Here is a 21,823-nt window from a genome sequence, read left to right as displayed (position 1 = left end):
CCGGAATGTGTTAGAGGGTTTATAACTACCAGACTATATACATCACATACATAATTCTCAGTCTGTTACCTTTTCGCCTGGGTTGCTGCTGTAGAACATGACGCACGGGTAAAGCTCGGACGCATCCACATCTTCAAAAGCCAGTTTAGGTTCCTATATAAAGAAGGTGTTGATCAATTTTCTACAACAACAGCTCTGAAAATAGTGCAGCCACAAATCACGGGTCTACTTATATTAAATGTACTTGGTGTAATCGAATACACTCATGTATATATTGTCTTTGTCTTAATTCAAGACAAAGAAATGCGATTTCTCAATAACATGACAAGTTTATATCTGCGATCTTTAGTCCACCTGACCTCTCCGTTCTTGCCAAAGGACACGGTGCGAGCCTCCATGTCCAACACGCAGGTGATGTAGTCGCCCTGTGTGTAGCTGGACAGTGTGAGCGTCTGTTCCCCGTTGTGGTACAGGTTTCCGCTGTAGGCACGGTACAGCCACATGTCAGCTGTAGTGCGGTGGTTGAAGTCGTGTACGGGCCAGCGAGACACACCCACGCATGTTCCCTCGTTCCCACGGTTCTCCTTCACTATGTAGAACTAAAAAAAAAAGAAGACACACATTTACAGCTCACAGACATGCAGAACGTTAAAATGGACCATGGTAAAATTATAAAGTGGAATTGATGCCAGTGTATTTAGAGGTGCATGTGTGTGTATGCTACCTTCCACTGGTAGCAACCTGATGAAATTCCTGTAGCAGCCAGGCCATAGCCTTTCCCACCGCTGCCATGTGTCAGACCCTGGCCATTTTCCACCACACAGCACTGCGCCTTTTCAGGGTCAAAGATCACTTCCTGAACAGGCAGGTTCTCTTCCTCCTCCTCGGACTCACCCTGACACACACGTAAATGATTCATGTAATCCAATTAACATAGGAAGAAAAAAATATTCATTATCCCTATCCCTAAACAATTTGTTCTTCTATACTAGTTTGTTTACCTGAAGTTTGACCTCTTGCTCTTTCTCCTTCAGGTGGACGATGTGTTTGGCCTGAGCGACAGGAGCCTCCCACATGCAGTCTGACAGAAGAGAGAACAACCGTTCTACCACCTGGTTTTGGAGGAGAAAAATAAATAAATAAAAAGTAATTAATGGTGGACTATATTGCACAACAAAGCTTTAAATAGAAGACAAAACTTTGCTACTTTTGTTTTTATTAATCGAGTAATCAAACAAAAACACAATACATACAAGTAATTGTCTTTCTATACTGTATATGATCAGTAAATAGGGTATACTATCATGTATATGGCCATGGTCAACCTCATATCATTTCTAACTTTTCAATCCGTTTATTTTCTGGCTTCCCACTCAGGATTCCTGTGATAGACCCCGGGTTGGAAAGTATTGACACCCTAAACATTAATAGTTCATCTTGTAAACAAGACACAAGTTTCAAACTTAAAAGGCAAACGTATACCATGGAATTGGTTCTATTTTTTAAACATTTTTGGACATTCCTTCCTAAACTGAGTAGTGGAAACTTGATTAATTGGCTACCCAAGCATCAGTAGTGTTTAGAATGTGACCTGTGTCATCTGATGATCATCAACGCTACTTTCACAGGCTGGTAGAACAGCCTCCAAGACATGCAAGGAAAGCAGTCGTGTTCTCAAATTCCCCACGAGCGGAACACCTAAAATACATAATAAATAAATAAATAAAATAATAAAGGTAAAATTTAGAATAAACAATTATGTAAAATACAAAATAAGTATAACATAAAAAAATTATATTTGTATTATTTTAGACAACATTAAGTATTTGAATAAAAATATAATTCTAACATATAATACATATTTAATTAAAAGTTACAGGTCCTAAACCTTAAAACGAATAATTTTTTTAAATAAAATAAAAAAATAAATAAAACACTATACTGTGAGATACCTGAACAGCATTTTTGAGCTGCAATGTTAAGCAGCACTTCAGTCCATTTAGGCGACGCCATCTTGGACTGGATAGCTTTTGAAGATACAACTCTTCTCAGAAACACTAGAAAGTCTCCTAAATGTAGCTCTGCCATGTGCTGCTTACGCAGTAACGCTAAAACACAAAACACACTTTTATTTTCATGCATGTGTAACTGATAAATAATCTCAGTAAATCAGTTTGAGAAACGGTACATGTGCAACCCTGAGTTACCCTTAAAGTCTTTTTTCATTATGTCTGCACCGTCGTCTGTCTTCTCCTCAGACTCTGGCCCTGTGCTGAGAACATTTCCTGCAGCCTGAGACAGCAAAGTCTTCAGCTGACTGCAGAGCAGGTCCAGCAGAGCCTGAACAACTTTAGGACTCAATCGATCAGCGTACGTCCTAAACGAAACAGCATCAGTTAGTGTGTGTGTGGGCCACTGATTTCAGAGCATAATGTAACCTTAACCATCTTTATTTACTTAAGGTAATGTTTAGTCAGGTGACCTAATGTCCACCCATGTGCACAAAGCTAATGATGGTGTTACAGTTAAAGAGAGACAGAGATCGTCAGTTTAACTTCACTGTGCATGAAATCAATTAACAAAAGTCTTGATGTCACATAAAATTCATATCATAATTTGCCAAAAAAAGTGTTGTAACCTCTGATTGTGGTGTTAGTTAACAGCAGTATTTTTTACCCGGTGCTGATGGCAAGGATCTGCAGCAGTCGGGTGCTAGCCACTTTGAGCGCTGTGCTGAGCTGAGAGCCGGCAGGTTTGTGCAGGAGCTGGAGGGTGTGTCCCAGCAGGGTTTCCTTACCGCACAGCTGAGAAAGCACATCGAGCAGACCGCTGGAGATGGCCAACGAAACGTCGACGGGCTGGTAGCGCACACTGAGGGCAAACACGGTCACTAACAGCAGCCGCTGCTGAGCCTCTGTGTGCACAAGAACACATATGAATACTCAGCGCACACCGTATGTGTGTGTATGTGTGTAATAAAGTATGCTTATCTAGATTACCTATATGGTGCTTATTAGATTGAAGAGCTCTTTCCAGAGTGATTGAAAGCTGCTGGTAGATTTTATGCACCGCTGTCTGAATGTCCATCTGTAATTTCTTATTAGCAGCTCGAATGCCATCCTGGAACAAAGAAACACACACGGATGTGAAGAAGAAAAAAAAAAAGCAAAAGAAGAATTTATAGAGGGTGTACTTTGCTTTTCACATCATCATATAAATCTTTTCCATATATACTAGCATGACACTGCCCCTGTACACAAAGTGAGCTCCATGAAGATATGGCATGTTAAGGCTGAAGAAGAACTATGAAGAACCCTGACCTCAACCCAAATGAACAGGAATTCTAATTGTTTGTTAATTAACAGTGTACACAACCATGATGATTACCTGGTAGTGGTGCAGCTGGACGTTTTCACCTTTTAGTCCCCCGTTACAGGCACCAAGGCCAAAGCATCCGGCCAAGAACTGCAGTCTGACTGAAGTCAGCAAGGAGGCAGAGTGAAAAGTGGCGGACCCACGCCCTGCTATGCCCTCTACTCCAGCCTGACTTTTCTCCTCCATCCCAGATATTAAAACCACGATCTGATGGAGGGCATCCAATCGCAGCTTCGCACACAGAAACAACAATTACAATTATTCGTCCGATCAATTGAACTGTGAATGCATTAAAAAAAGCATCTCACAAAGTATGAGTGTGTCCTGTACCTCCGCTCTGCTCTGCTGCTGCTCCATGGCTATAATTGTAGCTTGAGGACTAGTTGACATGCTCTCCTCTGGTTCCTTGAATCCGGGCGTGTTTCCCACATCGCCACTGATAAAGCTGACAATGTTGTCGATGAGTGTGTGGATGTGCAGCGTGCAGCTCAGGTCAGAGTCTGACTCTTCGTAAGACTGAGAAGAGCTGTGCAGGCGATCACGACCCGAACGCCGGCCGAACCATTCGGCGGAGTCCGGAGTGCTTTGAGCAAAATCTGACGAGGACGAAGGTGGAACAAGAAATTTAAAAGCAATGTGGAGAAGTCAGATTTTCAGGGGTGTTTAAGGCTTCTTCAGTTAAACAGCGAGAAAGAAAATCAGGCACCAAACATAAACATATGATGAATATTATTTTATCTCAATGTATGATTGTTACAAAGGTTTGCTTTCACACCGTCACTGTTTTACACTAACAATCACTGAATTGAAAAAATAGTGATACACATGGCAATTAAGAACAGAATACAATATTGTCTAACTAAATAGTCCTTTCAGTAATGAAGATTACTAAAACTGTCAAAATCTTTTGACAAAAATTAAACTGTGATTGTGTGAGTGGAATTTATAAAAAAAAAAAAAAAAAGCCACATTTAAATACTGAACATCAGATCACATATGGATCACAAAGGTCACAAAAAATACTTGTGCTTGCTATTTATTGCGCAGTTCAATTTTTCATTTGCTGTAATCATCTTGTTTTTTTCACTCACTAACAAGACTTGCACTCTTTAGTCCATGCTGGGTTTTTGTTCATCACCATGCAAAATGAATGGTTTGAAGGCATTTTAATGTGCACTGGCACATTCAGGAAGTGCAACACACACACAAAAAAAAACATTTTTTTAACTAATTAAATTAAAAGACTAACCTCTCTTTTTATGAGTGAACGCCAAGTCCAGGTCAGCATTTCTTTTGCCACTCTGTAACAGTTAAATGCAAAGTTTACTCAAATAAATGTACACAAATACACACATGCAAGTATGACAGCATATGAATGATTAACATATACATGTGTACTGACCAGTGAGTATCCCTCTTCATCAGACTCAGGCTGGGAGAGATCAGACTCACTTCTGGATTTAGTGAGTCTGTAACTCGGACCACTCTGGATAGCACGGCTCTCAGTGGATAGACTCTCGCTCCTAATCGCACATCACCCAACATACTGTTATTAATCTCTGAACCACAGCTACAAATTCATTTGTTTATCAAATCGAATACAGAGTGTAGTAGCATTTACCTGGTCATGAATCCAGATCCATCTTGGATTGTGGCACTCAAAGTCGGCTGCTCGTTGGCCGTCTGCATTAGAGTCGGGCTGACGGCCATTAGGAGCATGGAACAGCGATGGATGATGGCATTGCAGGTGGTGGTGTAGAGGTCCTGCCTGTCCTGTAAGGGGACGCTGTCCCTGCGCTCCTGTCCAGGCTGAACAGCATCTTCTGGGACACCAATGCTGTTTGTGCGTGTTCGCTCTCGGCTTCGTGCAACATCCCGCGCTGAAAGAAAACACTGGAAAATTTCTACACACAAAGTGGAACAAAGCGACAAAGAGCACCAGGGTTAAGCAAAAGAATACATAAACCTATGAGGCGTGCACGTGTGTGTCGGTCTCAGTGTGTGTGTGTGTGTGTGTGTGTGTGTGTGTGTGTGTATGTGTGTGTGCAGCGTGTGCAGCGTGTGCAGCGTGCACTCACTTCCTGCAGTCATCACCTCCTGCTCCCTCTCCTCCTCATCCTCTTGTTCCTGATGGTAGTCCTCTCGGTCTCTCTCCCGTTCGGCTCGTTCCTCCAGTTCCGCTTCCTCATCGATGGTGCGAGTGAAAGCATGCTCCTGTGGGTCCAGTTCCACAGAGTCCACATTCTCAGAGATCTAAACACACACATGGGGGGTGCAGAGGTTTTTAATAGGTGGAAGAAGATGCTGATGTGTATAAAGGAGTGAAAAAGTGTGTTTGTGCGTGTACCCTGCGCTCTCTGGATGGTGAGTGAGTTGGGACAAGCTCCATGTTTTTGCAGGCCAGTAAGCGATTCCGCACCTTATACACATTCCGGTACACTTCAGCCAACAGCTTACATGGCTGATACCTAACACAACATTAAGGGTATAAAGTTTGGTCAGTTTGTGTATCTAAAAACATATCACTTTGTGTGTATGTGTGTGTGTGTGTGTGTGTGTGTGTGTGTGTGTGTGTGTGTGTGTTACCTGCCCCCTCTACAGGCATGGCCCAGTAGTCCTGTGTGTTTAAGCAGCGTGGCCAAAACAAAGCGTGACACGGTGTCCAACAAAGCCTCATTATTCAGAGTTGCACTGTCCCAGTCTACACACACACACACACACACAGAGAGTTCACTTACAGACTGTTTGTTTATAGTTTGAAATTAACAGAATTGTGTGTTTGCATGGTTTACCCTTGCTGATGGAGTAGTCCAGCATGTTGGTCCACAGGCTGTGTGTTGGTTCTTTAGTGGATCCGAGGGCCAGGTCCACTAACACACTCATGTCAGCTCGCAATGAGCAGTCAAAAGGCTTCTTCTCCTCATTCCCACACAGAGCTGCTTCCAGCAGTGCATTGATACATGAGTCTTTAATACACACACACGCGCAATAGAAACATCCATGAATTCACATAGAGTGAAGTTCCTAATCTAAATAAATAACCTGAAGTGATTATTGTTCAGTGTGTGCATCTGTCAGTCTGTGCATCTAGCTGCTGAAGGACTTGCCAAAAATGATTAAAGTCTTAAAAAACTAGCATCACATATAGCAGAAAATAACCTGGGTACCACAACTGTTCTTTGGGTATCCAATGTGAGCATGTTACTAAAGTGTGTGCACAAGTAGTTGTAATAAAAAAAAAAAAAAAAGGTGCACAAACGAGAAGTTGCAAGCTTGTTTTAAGCCAGTGTGTGCAAAACAAACTGACATGAGAGGATAAAATCTATAAAAAAACAAAGAAAATCATTTCCCAGACTGAAATGATTTGGGCTGTTTGTTCACAACTATCAAATTAATACTTTGTTTTTGACTGCAGTGGGCAACTGTGACCTCAAATATAATTTTTAAAAAAAGAATTTCAATGTTGTGCATTTCTATCCCCCTAACGATACCAAAATTGAACCGAACCGTAAATTAAAAATGAAGGTACATACTAAACCGTGAATTTTGTGTACCCACCTGTCACACCTAGGCTAGCCCTACCAATACCTGAACCCCTAATACATATGTATACATACTTTTCAGTTACAAATAAATAAAATTATGCTGTCTAAATGTGTAAGTATATATGTGTGTATTAACTCAACAGTAGTACGTGTGTGTGTGTGTGTGTGTGTGTGTGTGTGTGTAAAAATACCTAGCTGAGGTATGTCTGTCTCCAGGCCATTGCTGAACAGTAGCGTTTTCAGCCAGTATGCCGTGTGCTGTTCCTCCAACGAGGGGGCAGAGCCTTGCAGCATTCCCCCGAGGCATCGCCCAATGAGCAAAGCCACCGTGCGCTCCAGATCCATGAGCCATACCCAGGACTGTACAGGACCAGATGCAAGCTCTGCTAGTTCTGTGATTCCTGGTGCCAGTCACAGAAACAGAGAGATTCAACTGACCAATCCAGAGAAAAAAAATAAACTTTAAGAGACTTAAAATTATTATTTTACCCTGAACTGGCCACTGCAGCTCCTGGTCCTCTAATGGTGTGGCAGCTGGCAGAAGTCTGTTGAGGCGGTCTAACGGGGGCAGAAGGTCTAAAAGGAAACTCAGCAGTGGACGAGCCACCCACACGGGCAATAACAGCAACGATGTCATGATCTGACTCAACATGCTTCCAGCTGAAGACACGTACATTACATCTACACACACACACACACACACACAAACACAAAAACACAGGTGTTAACCTACCATATGACTATTTACCCTTTTCAACTACAATTATATTTGTTACAAATCAAAACTTCATAATAATTTTGGGATGTCTGATGTATGTGTATGGGTGAGTGGGCATGCACAGACCTCTTAGTTTTTCACGCACGCTACCGTTTCCAGAACTCTCCTTCAGAAGCATGGCTGAGCGAATGAAAATGTCTGTGGCATGAGGCAGCAAAAGCTGCAGGTGTTTATGAAGAAGGGCCACACTGCTAGAATCCTGTCCACACATATGCAGATGGAAAAACAGTCAATGTGGCAGTCACCATGACATCGCAATGCTTTCCCTTAAAGTATATCCAGCACTGTATGTCTGTCTGCGTCAAAGTATTTGTGTCTCTGTGCAATTGTGTGTCCTCTTGCCATGTGTTTATATGTGTGTCTATCTTGCCGTATGTGCATGTCTGTCTCACTTGCTGTGTGTGTGTGCAGGCATGTGTGTCTGTCTGTATTTGCCCATTTACATAACATTACAATTGTAGGATTTGGCAGACAAGCTTTGGCAGAGTGCAATCTAATTTGTACAACTGAGGAGTTAAGGGTTAAGCCTCTTGCTCAAGGGCCCAACAGCGAACACAATCTGTACAAAGCCTTCCAATCAAAAGTTTAATGTCTTAACCACTAAACTGCAACGTCCGTGTGTGTGTGTGTGTGTGTGTGTGTGTGTGTGTGTGTGTGTGTGTGTGTGTGTGTGTGTGTGTATACGTGTACCTCTGTGACAGGGTTTATGTGACAGAAGGCCAGCAGTTGTTTCTGTAGAGAACAGAGAAGCTCGTGAAGGTGAGCAGGCTGACTGTTTTCTGATGAAGATGTTCCCTGCAAATGCTTATCGCTGTTCTTCTCTAGTTCTCCAAATGCCTGATCCTGGATACACACACAAAGAAACACACAACATTTTGGTGTGGACTCTGCAAAAGCAAAGTGTAAAAATTCAGCTGACGTGCTGCACACTGACTGTATAGAAGCCCAAGTTCCTGAGTAGAGTCTTCATGAGGATCTCAGCAAGGTGTGTGTCAGGCTGTGTATCCGGTGTGTGTGTGGGGTCTGAGGACAGTGTGATGGACTCCGAGACATCTGGAGGACAACTGTAGCCCAGCAGAGATGCAACATGGGTGTGATCCTGTAGACTGGTTAGAATTATGTCCAGCTGCATCCTCTGTAAGCAGAGAATCAGGTTACACATGAACGCATGCACGCATGCACACATGCTTGTGTGCACAAGCATGTGTGCATGCACGCATGCACACATGCTTGTGCACACACGGGACCTCACCTGTCCTTTAGAGAGGCTCTCCCAGCGGTCAGGTCCTTGAGGAAGGAGCGAGTGAAGAAGCTCCATTCTTTCCCTCAGAGGTGGGAGCAACATGGTGGCACCAACAGACAGAGTCTCAATGACTGCCTAAAAAAAAAATGCACACACACTTCAGTAAAAAAATAAAATAAAATTTAAGCCACCAAATCAAATACGTCATGAAAGGAAAAAAGACATACCTCCTGAATTTCATCAGGCACTGATGCATCCATCAATCTAAACAACAGGTTGCGGAGAGGCCGTGCCTGTCGTCCTAGGATACTGGTGGCCACACCCCCCGCCAGTGCCAGAGCCAGGTGATTGGATAAGAGCTTCAAGCACAGCTTTAAGAAGTTGTGGTGCTCTCTGTGGCACAGACAAGTTGAAAATAAATGGTTAGAAAGAGGAATCACTAAAAAAGATTAAAACGTTGAATCTGCTGAAGGAACAAATGTTTATATCTGATATAACATAGATGAGAAGAAGAAGTTTGTTACATATAATACTAAATGTAACTATAAACGAGTGAAAGGTATGTGGCGTGTCACTCTGTAATTAATGCAACATTGAAATCTTTGACAAATTGATGTGATGTAAGAGGAATAAAACACTTCAGGGCTGTTATAAAAATATAATGATATCACACACACACACACACACACACACACACACACACACACACACACACACACACACACACACACACACACACACACAGTTACAATAATGACTAAACATTTAATACATAAAAATGGTCTGGCATACTTGGAGGAAGGGAAGGGCAGAGGGGGAACTTTGTTATTGATGCCATCACAGTATCTTTCCAGGAATGAACGCAGATGAGCAAAAGTGCTCTCCTCCAGATCCACGCAGTATGGCCTGTGCCATGCCACCACTTGCCTTGCTCACACACAAACACACACTTTTTTTAATAACACAACACAACACACCATATACTGTATAAAAACTATTTTCATAAATTTTTTATTAATTTATTAGTTATATATTAAACAAAAATATTCATTTACAACTATTTATTTGCAACATTAAATCCACAGGACTATTTTCTCATCTATGATTAATTAAGTTATATATCAGTTACCTACCTAACTAAAGCATTAAAATGAGCATCTCAATTTTTGAATCAGACTTTTTGAGGCAAAACAATATGCATAAGCTGTATTTTAAGCCAAAATAATAAAAGCATGTTTTAGCGGTCTTGCTGGCACTAAATCTTTTTGCATGCTAATTCATTCTTCCGTGTGTAAACTCCAAAGTTTTGGGAATTTAGTGAATCAACTCTTTTTGGGTCAAAGTCGGTGTGAAACCAGAAACAGGATGGACTTGACACCAAGATATATTTAAAAATACAATTTGCATATCTTAAAAATATACCATAATTTAGCAAGCCTGTGTTGGAAATGACTCTACTACTTCTTATAAGCTATTCAATTCAAATTGCTGAATACTTTTAGTATTTGGATAGATTCACAATTTAGTGATGCAAAGTCTGCTCACCTGTCTCGAGGAAGGGCAGTCCATGCCAGACTGTGGGAGGTGCCTGCAGAAATCTGTTGAATGGCCACGCCGTCTAAACCAATCACCTTCTTAGGTTTGGTGATTGGGCCGGTCGAGTTGCCTTGACCGCACTGACCCATCGAGTTATTTCCCCAGGCGTAAACTTCGTTATCTACAAAATGGGTAATAAACAAGAAAATTTCCACATCATACAAAATCATCTAAATACAAAACCCAAGGAATGCTATTTTCTTTTACTTGAACCATCGCAATTTCAAACAGAGATGTGTAGTGTATATATGCCTGGAGATGTAGTGCAAATAGAGAGGCATTTGCATGCATGGCATCAAGCATTCCTGTGCTTAAGTTTCACTCTAAGATTATACAGCAAGATTGCTGTTGAGATATTGCTTATCAAAAATTTTGCTGTAATTTATTGTAAATGCATTTAAAATTCTGGACCCCATAGTTAGGTTAATACATCATCATCCATTGGTCAAGCTTGCTCTGGTCTGCTTTCTGAACTCTTATCTTATCGGATTAAAGCAGAGTCTGCACAATTCTCACTCACACACCCGATACTGCACATCTCCATACACTGTGTGTGTGTGTGTGTTTGTGTTAGGAAAATACTGTACCATGTGACAAAGCCAGGCAATGACTGTCTCCTATAGAGACATCTACAATGCGGGTGGTGGCCAGTTCCTCGATTAGCTTGGGTCTGAGAGCGGTGGCTTCGGAGGATCCACAGCCCAGACACGCACCACAACCCCATGCGTACACCTGGGAAAATGTACACAACACACAACTGGTGTCAGAGGTTCATCTATGGGATGACAGAGTTCACTAATATTTTACCTTCCTACCTGTCCAGTGGAGGTAAGAGCGAGAGAAGACTGGCTCCCGGCGCAAACTTTACGAATAAACATTCCCTGTAGAGCCTCCACGACTTTGGGTTTGTAGACACGGTTGGTGTCGCCATGCCCGAGTTTACCTGTGCGAGAGAGAGAGAGAGAGAGAGAGAGAGAGAGAGAGAGAGAGAGAGAGAGAGAGAAACAGAGATATATCGCACAAGTGAACCAAAACACAACATTATCACAACACAACATTACACTGTCTGAGCTACTGTGGCTAACCTGACCATTTTTTTTTAGCCTTTAATTAGACTCTTTTAGCTGTTAATAATTATCAATGTTTATTAAAACTAAATTGAATTCAGTAAAAAGAAAATGACTGTCATGAAGCAGACATATGTTAGACAAAGTATGTTTGCAACTGCACACAAAAAGAATAAATATCTCTGAACAAATAAACTTTTCACATTTCTGCTGTAACTTGTTCTCTTATTGACTCACTATTACATCCGGCATACTTGCAAAGTTTGGACATAGTGTGTTTCGTAAAAGGTCATGATACAAACGTATAAAAGAATTTCCTGGTTACACAATTGCTCTTTTTTGACCAGATCCTCATTAGGGTTCCTTTTTGACTTTGGTTCCTCTCAAGCGTTCTTCAGGAAGATTTTTGTATAAATGTAAAAATTTTTTCTTTAATTATGTACATCGTCAATTCATATATTTCTGTAAATGTTTTTTCTTGTTTGTGTCTGTTAAAAGTTTACAAATAGAGTTAAATATCCATATATAAAATTCTTTCAATATAAAGCCTGTGCTTTTTTGTGCATCACATTCCACATTTAGTCCCAATATGCTCCTATAATTCCCTCCACTCTTCTGGTAATATGTTCCTCTAGATTTTGTAGTGTGCTTGTGGGCCACCTTTCTCCACCATCTACCTCCACATAACCATAAGGTAACTCAGTGGTAAGAGAAAATAAAGCTGAAAATTAGGGATGCACCGAATATTCGGCCACCGAAAATGTTCGGTTACAACAGTTTGTTGTGATGACGCAAACAGAAACCGCGCCCTGCACGTGCTTGTCTGAAGCAACATATCTGCGGTGTGGACGTATTTCAGTATATCTTGGAGAAAGACCCACGATTAGCGATTTGCAAAACATGTAATGGCGAAATTTCAAGAGGGGGTGCGTCTGCAAAGATTTTCTTCATGTCGGGTTTAATTTATCACCCCTCCGAGCATGCGCACTCTGTCTGTGGCGGACGTTTTTGGAAAGGCAAGGAAGTTTCCCAGTGATAGTGTCATGGCAAAGGTCATTACACAAAAGATTATGGAATCCATTGCCTTAGATGATCAGCCATTCTCTGTGGTAGAAGATGTGGGGTTTCGTAGGCTGATCGAACACATTGAGCCCCGTTATGCCATGCCGAGCAATCGACATTTTTCAGAGGTGTGTTTACCTGAGCTGCTTGATGTTGTTGCAACTCACGTTCATAAGCATATAACTGCAGATATTTCAGCAATTAGTTTCACGACAGACATTGTTTGAATTTTATTTTATTTTATCCTGTGCATTATTGCAATGTGCTATAAATAAATATTTTCATAATTTGTAATTAATTTATTCTTTTAAACTTTAATATTAATGTATGCTATTAAAATGCCTTAATTTTAGTAAGGTTAGTACACAGTCATAGCCATAAACGCAATGGCAATAATAACTGGCATAATTTCTTTCGGTGTTTCGGTTTTCGGTTTTTCGGCCTTGCTTTCCTCTTTTTCAGTTTTGGCCAAGAATTTTCATTTCGGTGCATTCCTACTGAAAATTTTTTTTGTTTTTTTTGTGTGTGTGTGTTTTTTTTGACTGAATGTGAATTCTAGTCTTTGTAGTTTAATTCCAAAATACCTCACGTATGGCAGAGATTTGGTAAAAAAAAATTTAAAAACAGAGCGCAATAATCTTAGCACGCTTTTAAAGATATGAGATGCAATGGTGAAAATGAGGAACACTCTTTAATATACAGCTCCCATCTCCTGAACTTTTTGTATCAACAAATGTAAGCTCACTGTTCCCACTAGTCTGGAATATTCCATTTTTCTAAACCCCCTATGAGGTTTTTAATGACATTCAAAATGTTTTAAACTTTTCAGCCGTCCTAAATTATAAGCGGAATACATTGATGAGGTTGTAAACCTTATTAAGCCATCATGATATTTTCTTTTGCATTACATCATCTGCTGCAGCTATAGGTTGTGGTGAACGCAGACACCGGCTAATATAGGTGACTCACCGTTGTCTCCGCCCCCGAAGGACCAGACCGTGCGTCCGTCTTTTGAGAGTGCAATGGTGTGAGAACTGCCGCAGGACACCTCGCCTACATTACTGATGTCTTTCACCAGCATGGGGATGTTTCGGCTGTTGCTGTCACCGTGGCCTAGAAACAACCAGACAATGACATACACGTTCAGCTGCAGATCTCATCCAGTGTAAACAAACAACACTAAGAAAAAAGGCTTCTTTTTTAAAACATACCGAGTCTTCCAAAGTCACCTTCTCCCCAGGTATACAGCTCTCCATCCTCACTAACCGCTGCACTGTGCCTGTATCCAGCGGACACCGACACCACCACCTACACACATTCACCTCATTCAATTAAGACTGAATTCACACAATAGTGATTTTCACAATAATCTCTTTTCATAGTATATAAAATGTGTGTGAGAGATTCAGATTCGACTCCATGCCTACAGTAAAAACTCCAATCTCACTCTTCTTCAATTAATGAATTTAGACATCTTGAAGCACCAAAAAAGAAAGTGACATTAAAAGCAGTTCTGTCTTCCACTAATCATGATCCCGACAAAAAGATCCATGAGGTGTTTTATGTGTAATAAAACTATCATAATGAATACGGGCAGGTTCAGATGAGATTAGTTTTATATGAGGACAAGGAGTCATGTTAGACTAGTTATCTCTGGGATTCTTTGAATTATATATTTTTCTTCAGACTGAACATCCACAAAATAATTTCTCTCAGCATTTTTTCTTTTACATCCTGAGTCAAAGTAATAACTCAAAGCAAATAAATATCCCATCTGAATGAACAGGTTTGTTAAAGATTATAATGTGTTTTGTAACAAAACCAGATTTACAATTATCCTACAGGATATCAAGTTAGAATTACCGTAATGTCCGGACTTTAAAGCGCACCCATATATAAGCCGCACCCACTGAATTTTACAAATATTTAAATTTTTTAAATAAATAAGCCGCACCTGTCTATAAGCCGCAGACAGGTCTACACTAATGAACATTACACAGGCTTTAACAAAAGACACGTTACACACGGTGTAACGGGTGAAATATATTGCGCTTCCTTTAGGAGCATAGTGGTATTTTGGGAATAGCCTGGCACTGCATTTTTCTGCTATTACTGCATGTGTGGAGACCGAGGATTATGTCCTTATTATTTTCTGATGCTCATTTCTAAGTTTCTTTGACTAACCCGTAACGCTGTTGCCAAGAAAAATAAAAAAGCACGAGATTTGGAAACCTGTCTGTTGCAACTGGAGAAGCTATCCCTGACTGAAGCTCTCCCTTCACCCAGACTCAACGCGTTACAACGGCTTATATCTAAACAGTAGCTGACCAAGAAAGTCATTGTTCACTGTCTTCCTCCTTCCTTTCACAACTATTTCTCTCGAGAGTTTATCTTTTGGCATCGTTGTGCGTTTAAAAATCACCCGATGGAAGTTTTTTCTCCCGAAGCCGTGCAGCTCAGAACACTGGTGAGGTGCGTTTTTTCGTTTACGTTCGGAAATTTCATTGGTCTATTGTTATGGGGCTCAGTTTTTTGGCTTGAAGTTTGTGAAACCGGGAAACACCCAGAAAAAATTCTTAAATTATTCGCTTTTTTGTTTAAGCCGCGGGGTTCAAAACGTGGGAAAAAGTAGCGGCTTATAGTCCGAAAAATACGGTATGTTAAAATTGCAGCTGTTTAAAGGGACATTGCGCTTTAGGTATTAAGTCATGTGATTGCTAATGATTTGCTGGCCATGTCTCCTACAAGATTTGCTTATAATAGAGTTAAGAAATATAATTGCGCTAAAAATAAAATTTACGGAATACACCCAAAAAGCATTTATTGGAGTAGAGTAACTTTCTTTCGGCTTCTCCCATTAAGGGTCGCCACAGCGGATCATCTGCATGTTTGATTTGGCACGTTTTTACGCTGGATGCCCTTTCTAACGCAACCCTCCCCATTTATCCGGGCTTGGGACTGGCACTAAGAGTGGCTGGGGTTGGTTCCCTGACCGGGGATCGAACCCGGGCCGCAGCGGTGAGAGCGCCGCATCCTAACCACTAGACCACCAGGGTACCAATTTATTGGAGTAAAGTAATTAAGTATATTGAATGTATAGAGAGTAAATTAATAAATATACTCTACACAGTGCTCAATACCTTCCCCTGCAGAGGTCCCTGTATGAGTTTGGGGTATTTCTGTGTGGAACTGTTGCCATGTCCCAGTTTGCCATAGTCTCCGTCTCCCCAGCTGAACACCTCCCCTTCACTTGTGAATGCCAATGTGTGGCCATCAGAGCCCTTAGATGAGGAAACCTTTTTGATGGCCCGGTGAGGTTCAAAGGTCAGCTTCTTCAGCGTGGATTGGTTGTTGGAGTCGCCCAGACCCAGGCGGCCGTAGCTTCCCTTTCCGCAAGCCCTGACGGATCCGTCTGATGAGATGACGAATGTGCAATACTGTCCGGCTTCGATCTGAAATTACAAATCCTTTTTAACACCACAGCGCCGCTGAAATCCTCAGATTCTGGATTCTTCTTTAACCCGCTTGGCGTTTCTTACCGTTTGAGCGTCGCTAAAGCTGGCCGCTAGTTTAGGCTGAAGGATTTTCTCCTGCGTTCCCTCCACAAGCTGGTGGCTGCTGTTACTACCCCACACGTACACCTCACACGTCTCAGACACCATGGCTGCCTCACCTGTCTGGATGCTGTCTGGACTTGCGCACGTCCTTGAGTAATCTGATGCCATGCGACAGACCTGCAACGCCACAATCGGTAACAGTGTGAAGCAAGAAAGTATTAAAACACTATTACTTATTATTTCAAATACTTTTTTACCTCTTCAAACAGACAGAGTGCAGCTTCATACAGAGAGCACAGGCCATCTGGAGTTTGTGTTGGCTCTCTCCACTGACTCCTGTCTGCTGACGAACCCTGTTTACATGAAAGTTATAAAAAAAATTACAAAAAAAAAAAAAAAAAAAGGTCCATCAACTGTGAACATTAGTTGTTTTTTTGTTTTGGTAATCATTTAACTAATATTTCTAAAGTAAAGTCAATTCTAAACAAAGCAAATCCGAAATAATAATCAAAGCAATAAAAATTTAAGTGTAATAATGCCGTAAAAGTGGGATTGCAAAACCTGTATCATTTTAACTGTGCAACATAATCTTTGTCTTAGAAAATATGTATTTTCATAAGGTATTTAGCGTGATTAAAGTCTAGCACTTATATACAAATATTTAATCACAATTTTTTCGCTGACATGTGAATACTGGTATTTAAATTGCTTTGTGTTCTTTATTTAATGTTAAAGTGTCTTAAAAAATTATAATAATAATCTAGAGACAGACACAGAGGACATACCAGCGATCGTCTCATCTGCATGAGGATATTCATGAAACAGTCGTATCCCATCAAACCTTCCAGGTTCTGGTTGTGCTCCAGGTTGCTGACTCCAGCTGAGGCGGCCAGCGCCATCTCCACCCACTCCAGCAGATAGCGCAGAGATCCCCTCTGCGCCGCTAAACCCAGGAGGAGCTCGGAGGCCAGTCTCCGCCCAACCACGTCAGCTCCAGATTGGCAGGCGATCACGCCCTTCAGGAAGGTGGTGACCTGCACCAGGCAATCTAAACCCATTGGCGGGATCTTACTCTCATTGGCTAGAGATAAGGGTGGTAGCGAGCCCACTACATCGATCGCCGTGGTGATGACATCATTACAGAGGCTAGGGCCGGGGGCAGAGGTGGGCAGAGCCCAGCTCTGACGCAGGAGAGCAAATAATAAGCTAAGACCAGTGCGTACGCCCATCTCGATTAGAGCGTCTGTACTGGAACGTGGCCGCTCACTTGCCGCCTGCAGCTCAGAGGAGTTCAGAGCGCTCTCGCCCGAGTGTTGCTGCTGTTTCGTCTTGCCCTTGTCATGGTACTTGGTGGAGAGAGCATAAAAAATGCGCTGCAGCACCAGAAGACGTTTGCGCAGTGCGTTGGCGAAAGGAGAGTCAGAGCACACGGTTTTGGCCAAAGACAGCTGACTGGCCAGCAGCGCATCCAAGTAGTGCTCCTGTTCATCACGTGACAGGCATTCGCGCTCAAAGTCAGGCAGCTGGGGGCCTTTCAGGCACATAACCTGCTGAGGAAGCAGCACCACCTCTTTATTAGCCAGGAGCTTGGAGTACAGCAGAGCCACACCCTCTCGTGTAGAGATGGACTCGCTGTCCTCTGAGATCCAGGAGCTGTTAAGATGCTCCAGCCATTTCAGCTTCACTGGCGGAATCATCGCAGCCATGACGCTGCTTCATTCAGACACACGCTGGCTCACCTACAGGTGAAGAAAACACACGTTATTTACACATCTCACACACTGCACTAAACCACACCTTTTTTTTATCCATTTGTAGGTATAGTTAACGTTGTGGAACTTCAGAGACGTCATTCCTCATCAGCGGAAAAAAAAAGCTTTCTCTCCTAAAAAGTTACAGCTCTGAATATTGAACAACTCTGAACAACATGCTGACTGTTTCCATCGTTACATCACAAATGCGACAAATTGTTTATCTGTAATCTGTAAACAAGGTTAATATAGAATCCATAATGTATTAGAACCTGTGATTTGCATGTTATACTTTATTTGCTTTCTGAAAACCAATTGATGTTTTAACAAATTAAACATAATAGGGTTAATTTGTATGTTTTGTTTTTTTTTAAACTAAAGATTTTATCGTTGGCATTGTGAAGAATTTTCAAGATTTTTTTTTCATTACAAACACAAACAAGAAAACAAACACTAACGTAAAGATTAACTTGAACACAAACACTAACGTACAGAACCAGTCAAAGGTTTGGACACACCTTCTCCTTTAGTGTTTTTTCTTTATTTTTTTCAACATTACTGCTAAACATAAAACTACTACTAAAATTCAACATTAACACTAAAGACGTTCAAACTATAAAAGAACACAGAATAAGGAATTATGTATTTGTTAAACACGAGGACTGTCTCAGGAAAGAAAAACTAAGAGCTGAGACTGAAGGAAAAGCAGCCAGCAAGCACTCAACATCTCTGGGAACTCTTTGAGATTGTTGGAAAACCAATTGTGACTCCTTCATGATGCTGACTGAGAATGCAAAATAATGTGCAAAGCTGTCATTGAAGTAAAACGTGGCTTCTTCAAAGAATCAAAATTATAAAACATATTCTGGGTTTTTTAACATGTTTTCTGTTTACTACACAATTCCATACGTGTTCTTTCATAGTTTCAATGTTGAAAAAAATAGAAATTATGAAAAACCACTGAAGGAGAAGGTGTCCCGACTTTTGACTGGTACTGTATACATTAACAAAACACTAACATATACAGTAACAAACATGCACAGTAATGCTATTACCAACATATACAGTAACACAAACACTAACATGCACAGAAACACAAAAACTACCATGTACAGTGACACTAACCAACACAGTAACACCAACATATAAAGCAACAAGCGTTGACATATACAAAAACGTACAGCAACATTAACACAAACACTAACATGTACAGTAACACTAACACAAAAACAAACACTAACACAAAGCAACAAACACATCCTTTAACGCAAACACTAAAAGTAATGCATACACTAAGATATACAATAACACAAACACTAAACAACACAGTAAAATAAACACTGACATGTACAACAGCACAAACACGTACAATAACACAAAAGCAAAAACATGACTCATTTATCCTTGCTCAGTCTTGCTGTTCTCTATCAGATTTTTTGTTTGCTTACATTTTTTTACAGAACAAAACAAACGTATTATCTGTGTGTCGATGTCCAGTGGAGAACAGTGTGATGTAGCTGAGGTAGAGAAACTGTCAGATCCAGAACTCACACACCTTAACTGTAACACAACTGGCACGTTTCACACACACACGCGTGTGTGTGTGTGTGTGTGCACTCATTTACTCACATACACGGCTTTAACCCCGAAAATAAAGTAAACAACCACAGCCGAGTAAACAACTGATAAGTGTCTTCTGCTGAACACTGTACATTCTGTCCAGCGCCCGCAACTTCAAATTTAAAAAATATTTACTATTGCAAGATTTAACACAAACGTGCCTATATTATTACACACATGAAAGATAAATTGAGCAGGTTAATGCATTGAAAGAGGAATAAAAAATAATAATAAATAATCCTTAGTAAATAAAAATAAACTCGTTTCACTTCAATAAGTTTGTAAAAGCAATTCATATGATTTAATAACCATTTTTACCTTTCGCATCCTTTAAAAAGGTCAATATTACAGCATTGTACCTTACACATTTGATTACATTTGTTATGTTTTTTCTTTCCTATTCAATACATCCATCATTAACCAGTAAACGGTATGTTTTTAGAACGAATTTCCTGCTTAGAATCAACACACATTAATCACAAATTATTGATAAATGGGTCGATTAATGTAATAAACCAAACACACCACGCCTGGTATTGACACTACAAAACAATAAACAACTATTTTGAATTATTGCTGTTATGATTATTATTAAGAAGTAAATGAATATCACAATGACAAGTTTAGTAAAAAACTGACGTTACTGGAAATCTTGCTAGCTTTGTAGCCAGGCAGTGTGTCAGTTAGCTGGTTACATGAGCCATGAAATTATGAATATAATTGTTGCTGGCAAAACTGTTCAGTCGCTCACATAATTGTGTTTTAATATAATAAATGTAAATAAAACGCTGCTGGTTGTTAATAATGTGGTGTCTGACAAACAGCTGAGGCTAATTCCACACAAAGCTAGGTGGCTTGCTAACTTATTAGCTAAACGCCTGGATCTTTTAGCTAGCTAGTCCAGGTGGGGTTGTTTCGCCTCGGTTTTAGCTGAGCTCAGCTCAAATCCTGACACTGCTTAAAAACATAAATTAATCATTTACCCAAATCTGTAGGTTGAAAGTTTGAGCCTCTGAAGGCCTTTCAGTCACCGGTGAAGCTTACCACAAACTGTCAGAGAAACTGTCTCCTGTGCAGAAAACACTCCAGTGGAATTCATATTTCTCCACTTGTGCAGAGGTGCAAAATAAAAACCGGCAAAGCTTGCCAATAATGCAAAGAGCAAAATTTAATCCCGTTTTGTTAAAAAAAAAAAAATATATGGACAGAAAGAATCCGCATTCATTCCGCACCCTGAATTGTACACTGAGCGCAAGGTTGCCAGATCTGAGCTCGAAAAACCACACCTTTCACCCCACCACACAAAGCGTTCCATTAAAATCCTGAAATCATAAATTGACAGTTTTCGGCGCTTTGTGTTCCTCTGATTAGCTGTTATAGAAACCTAGAAAACACAAGAGGAAATTGATGAACATGTTTTTGATGACTCATCCTGTACTTGTCTTGCTTTTGCTCAATCAAAAGCAAGACTCTAGAACGCGTATGTCCCGCCCCCTTCCCACCAGGTCCTGCTATACAGTAGCAGCTGTTATCAATGAACATGGATTATTGCAGTGACATGAAGTGAGACAAAGGGCAGGTGAGGCAGTGGACAGCAGTGGTGGACAGTGATGAAGTAAATATAATTCGTTACTGTACTTAAGTAGCTTTTTCACATATCTGTACTTTTCACAAGTATTTCCGGTTTTTTTTCATCCGTCTCCATACCCCCCTGTCCTCTACATCTGCCTCTTTCACACCAACTACCTGCATGTCTTCCCTCACCACATCCATAAACCTCCTCCTTGGTCTTCCTCTTTTCCTCCTTCCTGGTGGCTCCATCCTCAGCATTCTACCAATATAACTCATGTCCCTCCTCTGCACATGTCCAAACCATCTCAATCTCGCCTCCCTCACCTTGTCACCAAAACATCCTACATGGGCTGTCCCTCTAATAAACTCATTTCTAATCTTGTCCATCATCGTCACTCCCAATGAAAATCTTACCAACTTCAGCTCTGTTACCTCTAGCTCCGCCTTCTGTCTTTTACTCAATGCCACTGTCTCTAGTCCATACAACATCGCAGGTCTCACCACAGTGATATAAACTTTCCCTTTCACTCTTGCAAAAACCCTTCTATCACAAATCACTCCTGTCACTCTTCTCCACCCACTCGACCCTGCCTGCACTTTTTTCATTACTTCCCTAACACACTCTCCATTACTTTGCACTTTACACTGACCCCAGGT

At 41.0% G+C, this 21,823-nt stretch overlaps 1 protein-coding gene across 12 annotated transcripts in view; it reads right to left on the bottom strand.

Annotated features, from left to right (window-relative positions):
- The window catches only part of herc1 (HECT and RLD domain containing E3 ubiquitin protein ligase family member 1), a 42,274-nt gene extending 21,240 nt beyond the window's left edge, over positions 1 to 21,034 (bottom strand). For 8 of the 12 annotated variants that reach the window (XM_083558330.1, XM_083558341.1, XM_083558337.1 and 5 more), the window contains exons 1-36: positions 20,639 to 21,034; positions 17,009 to 17,962; positions 16,481 to 16,576; positions 16,206 to 16,400; positions 15,807 to 16,118; positions 13,878 to 13,974; positions 13,636 to 13,779; positions 11,353 to 11,480; positions 11,125 to 11,269; positions 10,487 to 10,658; positions 9,734 to 9,868; positions 9,169 to 9,334; positions 8,951 to 9,076; positions 8,633 to 8,833; positions 8,389 to 8,541; positions 7,765 to 7,897; positions 7,410 to 7,601; positions 7,112 to 7,321; positions 6,168 to 6,341; positions 5,962 to 6,076; positions 5,723 to 5,843; positions 5,454 to 5,628; positions 4,997 to 5,279; positions 4,778 to 4,898; positions 4,625 to 4,676; positions 3,706 to 3,971; positions 3,388 to 3,606; positions 3,000 to 3,120; positions 2,677 to 2,914; positions 2,208 to 2,377; positions 1,953 to 2,108; positions 1,592 to 1,698; positions 1,002 to 1,112; positions 725 to 895; positions 360 to 599; positions 70 to 153 (exon numbers count right to left, since the gene is read on the bottom strand). In XM_083558330.1, the coding sequence (XP_083414456.1) occupies positions 70 to 153; positions 360 to 599; positions 725 to 895; positions 1,002 to 1,112; positions 1,592 to 1,698; positions 1,953 to 2,108; positions 2,208 to 2,377; positions 2,677 to 2,914; positions 3,000 to 3,120; positions 3,388 to 3,606; positions 3,706 to 3,971; positions 4,625 to 4,676; positions 4,778 to 4,898; positions 4,997 to 5,279; positions 5,454 to 5,628; positions 5,723 to 5,843; positions 5,962 to 6,076; positions 6,168 to 6,341; positions 7,112 to 7,321; positions 7,410 to 7,601; positions 7,765 to 7,897; positions 8,389 to 8,541; positions 8,633 to 8,833; positions 8,951 to 9,076; positions 9,169 to 9,334; positions 9,734 to 9,868; positions 10,487 to 10,658; positions 11,125 to 11,269; positions 11,353 to 11,480; positions 13,636 to 13,779; positions 13,878 to 13,974; positions 15,807 to 16,118; positions 16,206 to 16,400; positions 16,481 to 16,576; positions 17,009 to 17,929 (6,450 nt within the window). In that variant the 5' untranslated portion in view covers positions 17,930 to 17,962; positions 20,639 to 21,034. Of the gene's footprint in view, positions 1 to 69; positions 154 to 359; positions 600 to 724; positions 896 to 1,001; positions 1,113 to 1,591; positions 1,699 to 1,952; positions 2,109 to 2,207; positions 2,378 to 2,676; positions 2,915 to 2,999; positions 3,121 to 3,387; positions 3,607 to 3,705; positions 3,972 to 4,624; positions 4,677 to 4,777; positions 4,899 to 4,996; positions 5,280 to 5,453; positions 5,629 to 5,722; positions 5,844 to 5,961; positions 6,077 to 6,167; positions 6,342 to 7,111; positions 7,322 to 7,409; positions 7,602 to 7,764; positions 7,898 to 8,388; positions 8,542 to 8,632; positions 8,834 to 8,950; positions 9,077 to 9,168; positions 9,335 to 9,733; positions 9,869 to 10,486; positions 10,659 to 11,124; positions 11,270 to 11,352; positions 11,481 to 13,635; positions 13,780 to 13,877; positions 13,975 to 15,806; positions 16,119 to 16,205; positions 16,401 to 16,480; positions 16,577 to 17,008; positions 17,963 to 20,577 lie in introns of all 12 variants that reach the window. The other 4 variants (XM_083558339.1, XM_083558334.1, XM_083558335.1 and 1 more) reach the window with 4 other exon arrangements.
- Positions 21,035 to 21,823: the final 789 nt, after the last annotated feature.

Source organism: Silurus aristotelis (assembly GCF_946808225.1).
Source record: "Silurus aristotelis genome assembly, chromosome: 13".
Taxonomy (NCBI): domain Eukaryota; kingdom Metazoa; phylum Chordata; class Actinopteri; order Siluriformes; family Siluridae; genus Silurus; species Silurus aristotelis.
Note: the sequence above shows the minus strand (reverse complement) of the source record. Positions and strands in the feature narration are given on the sequence as shown.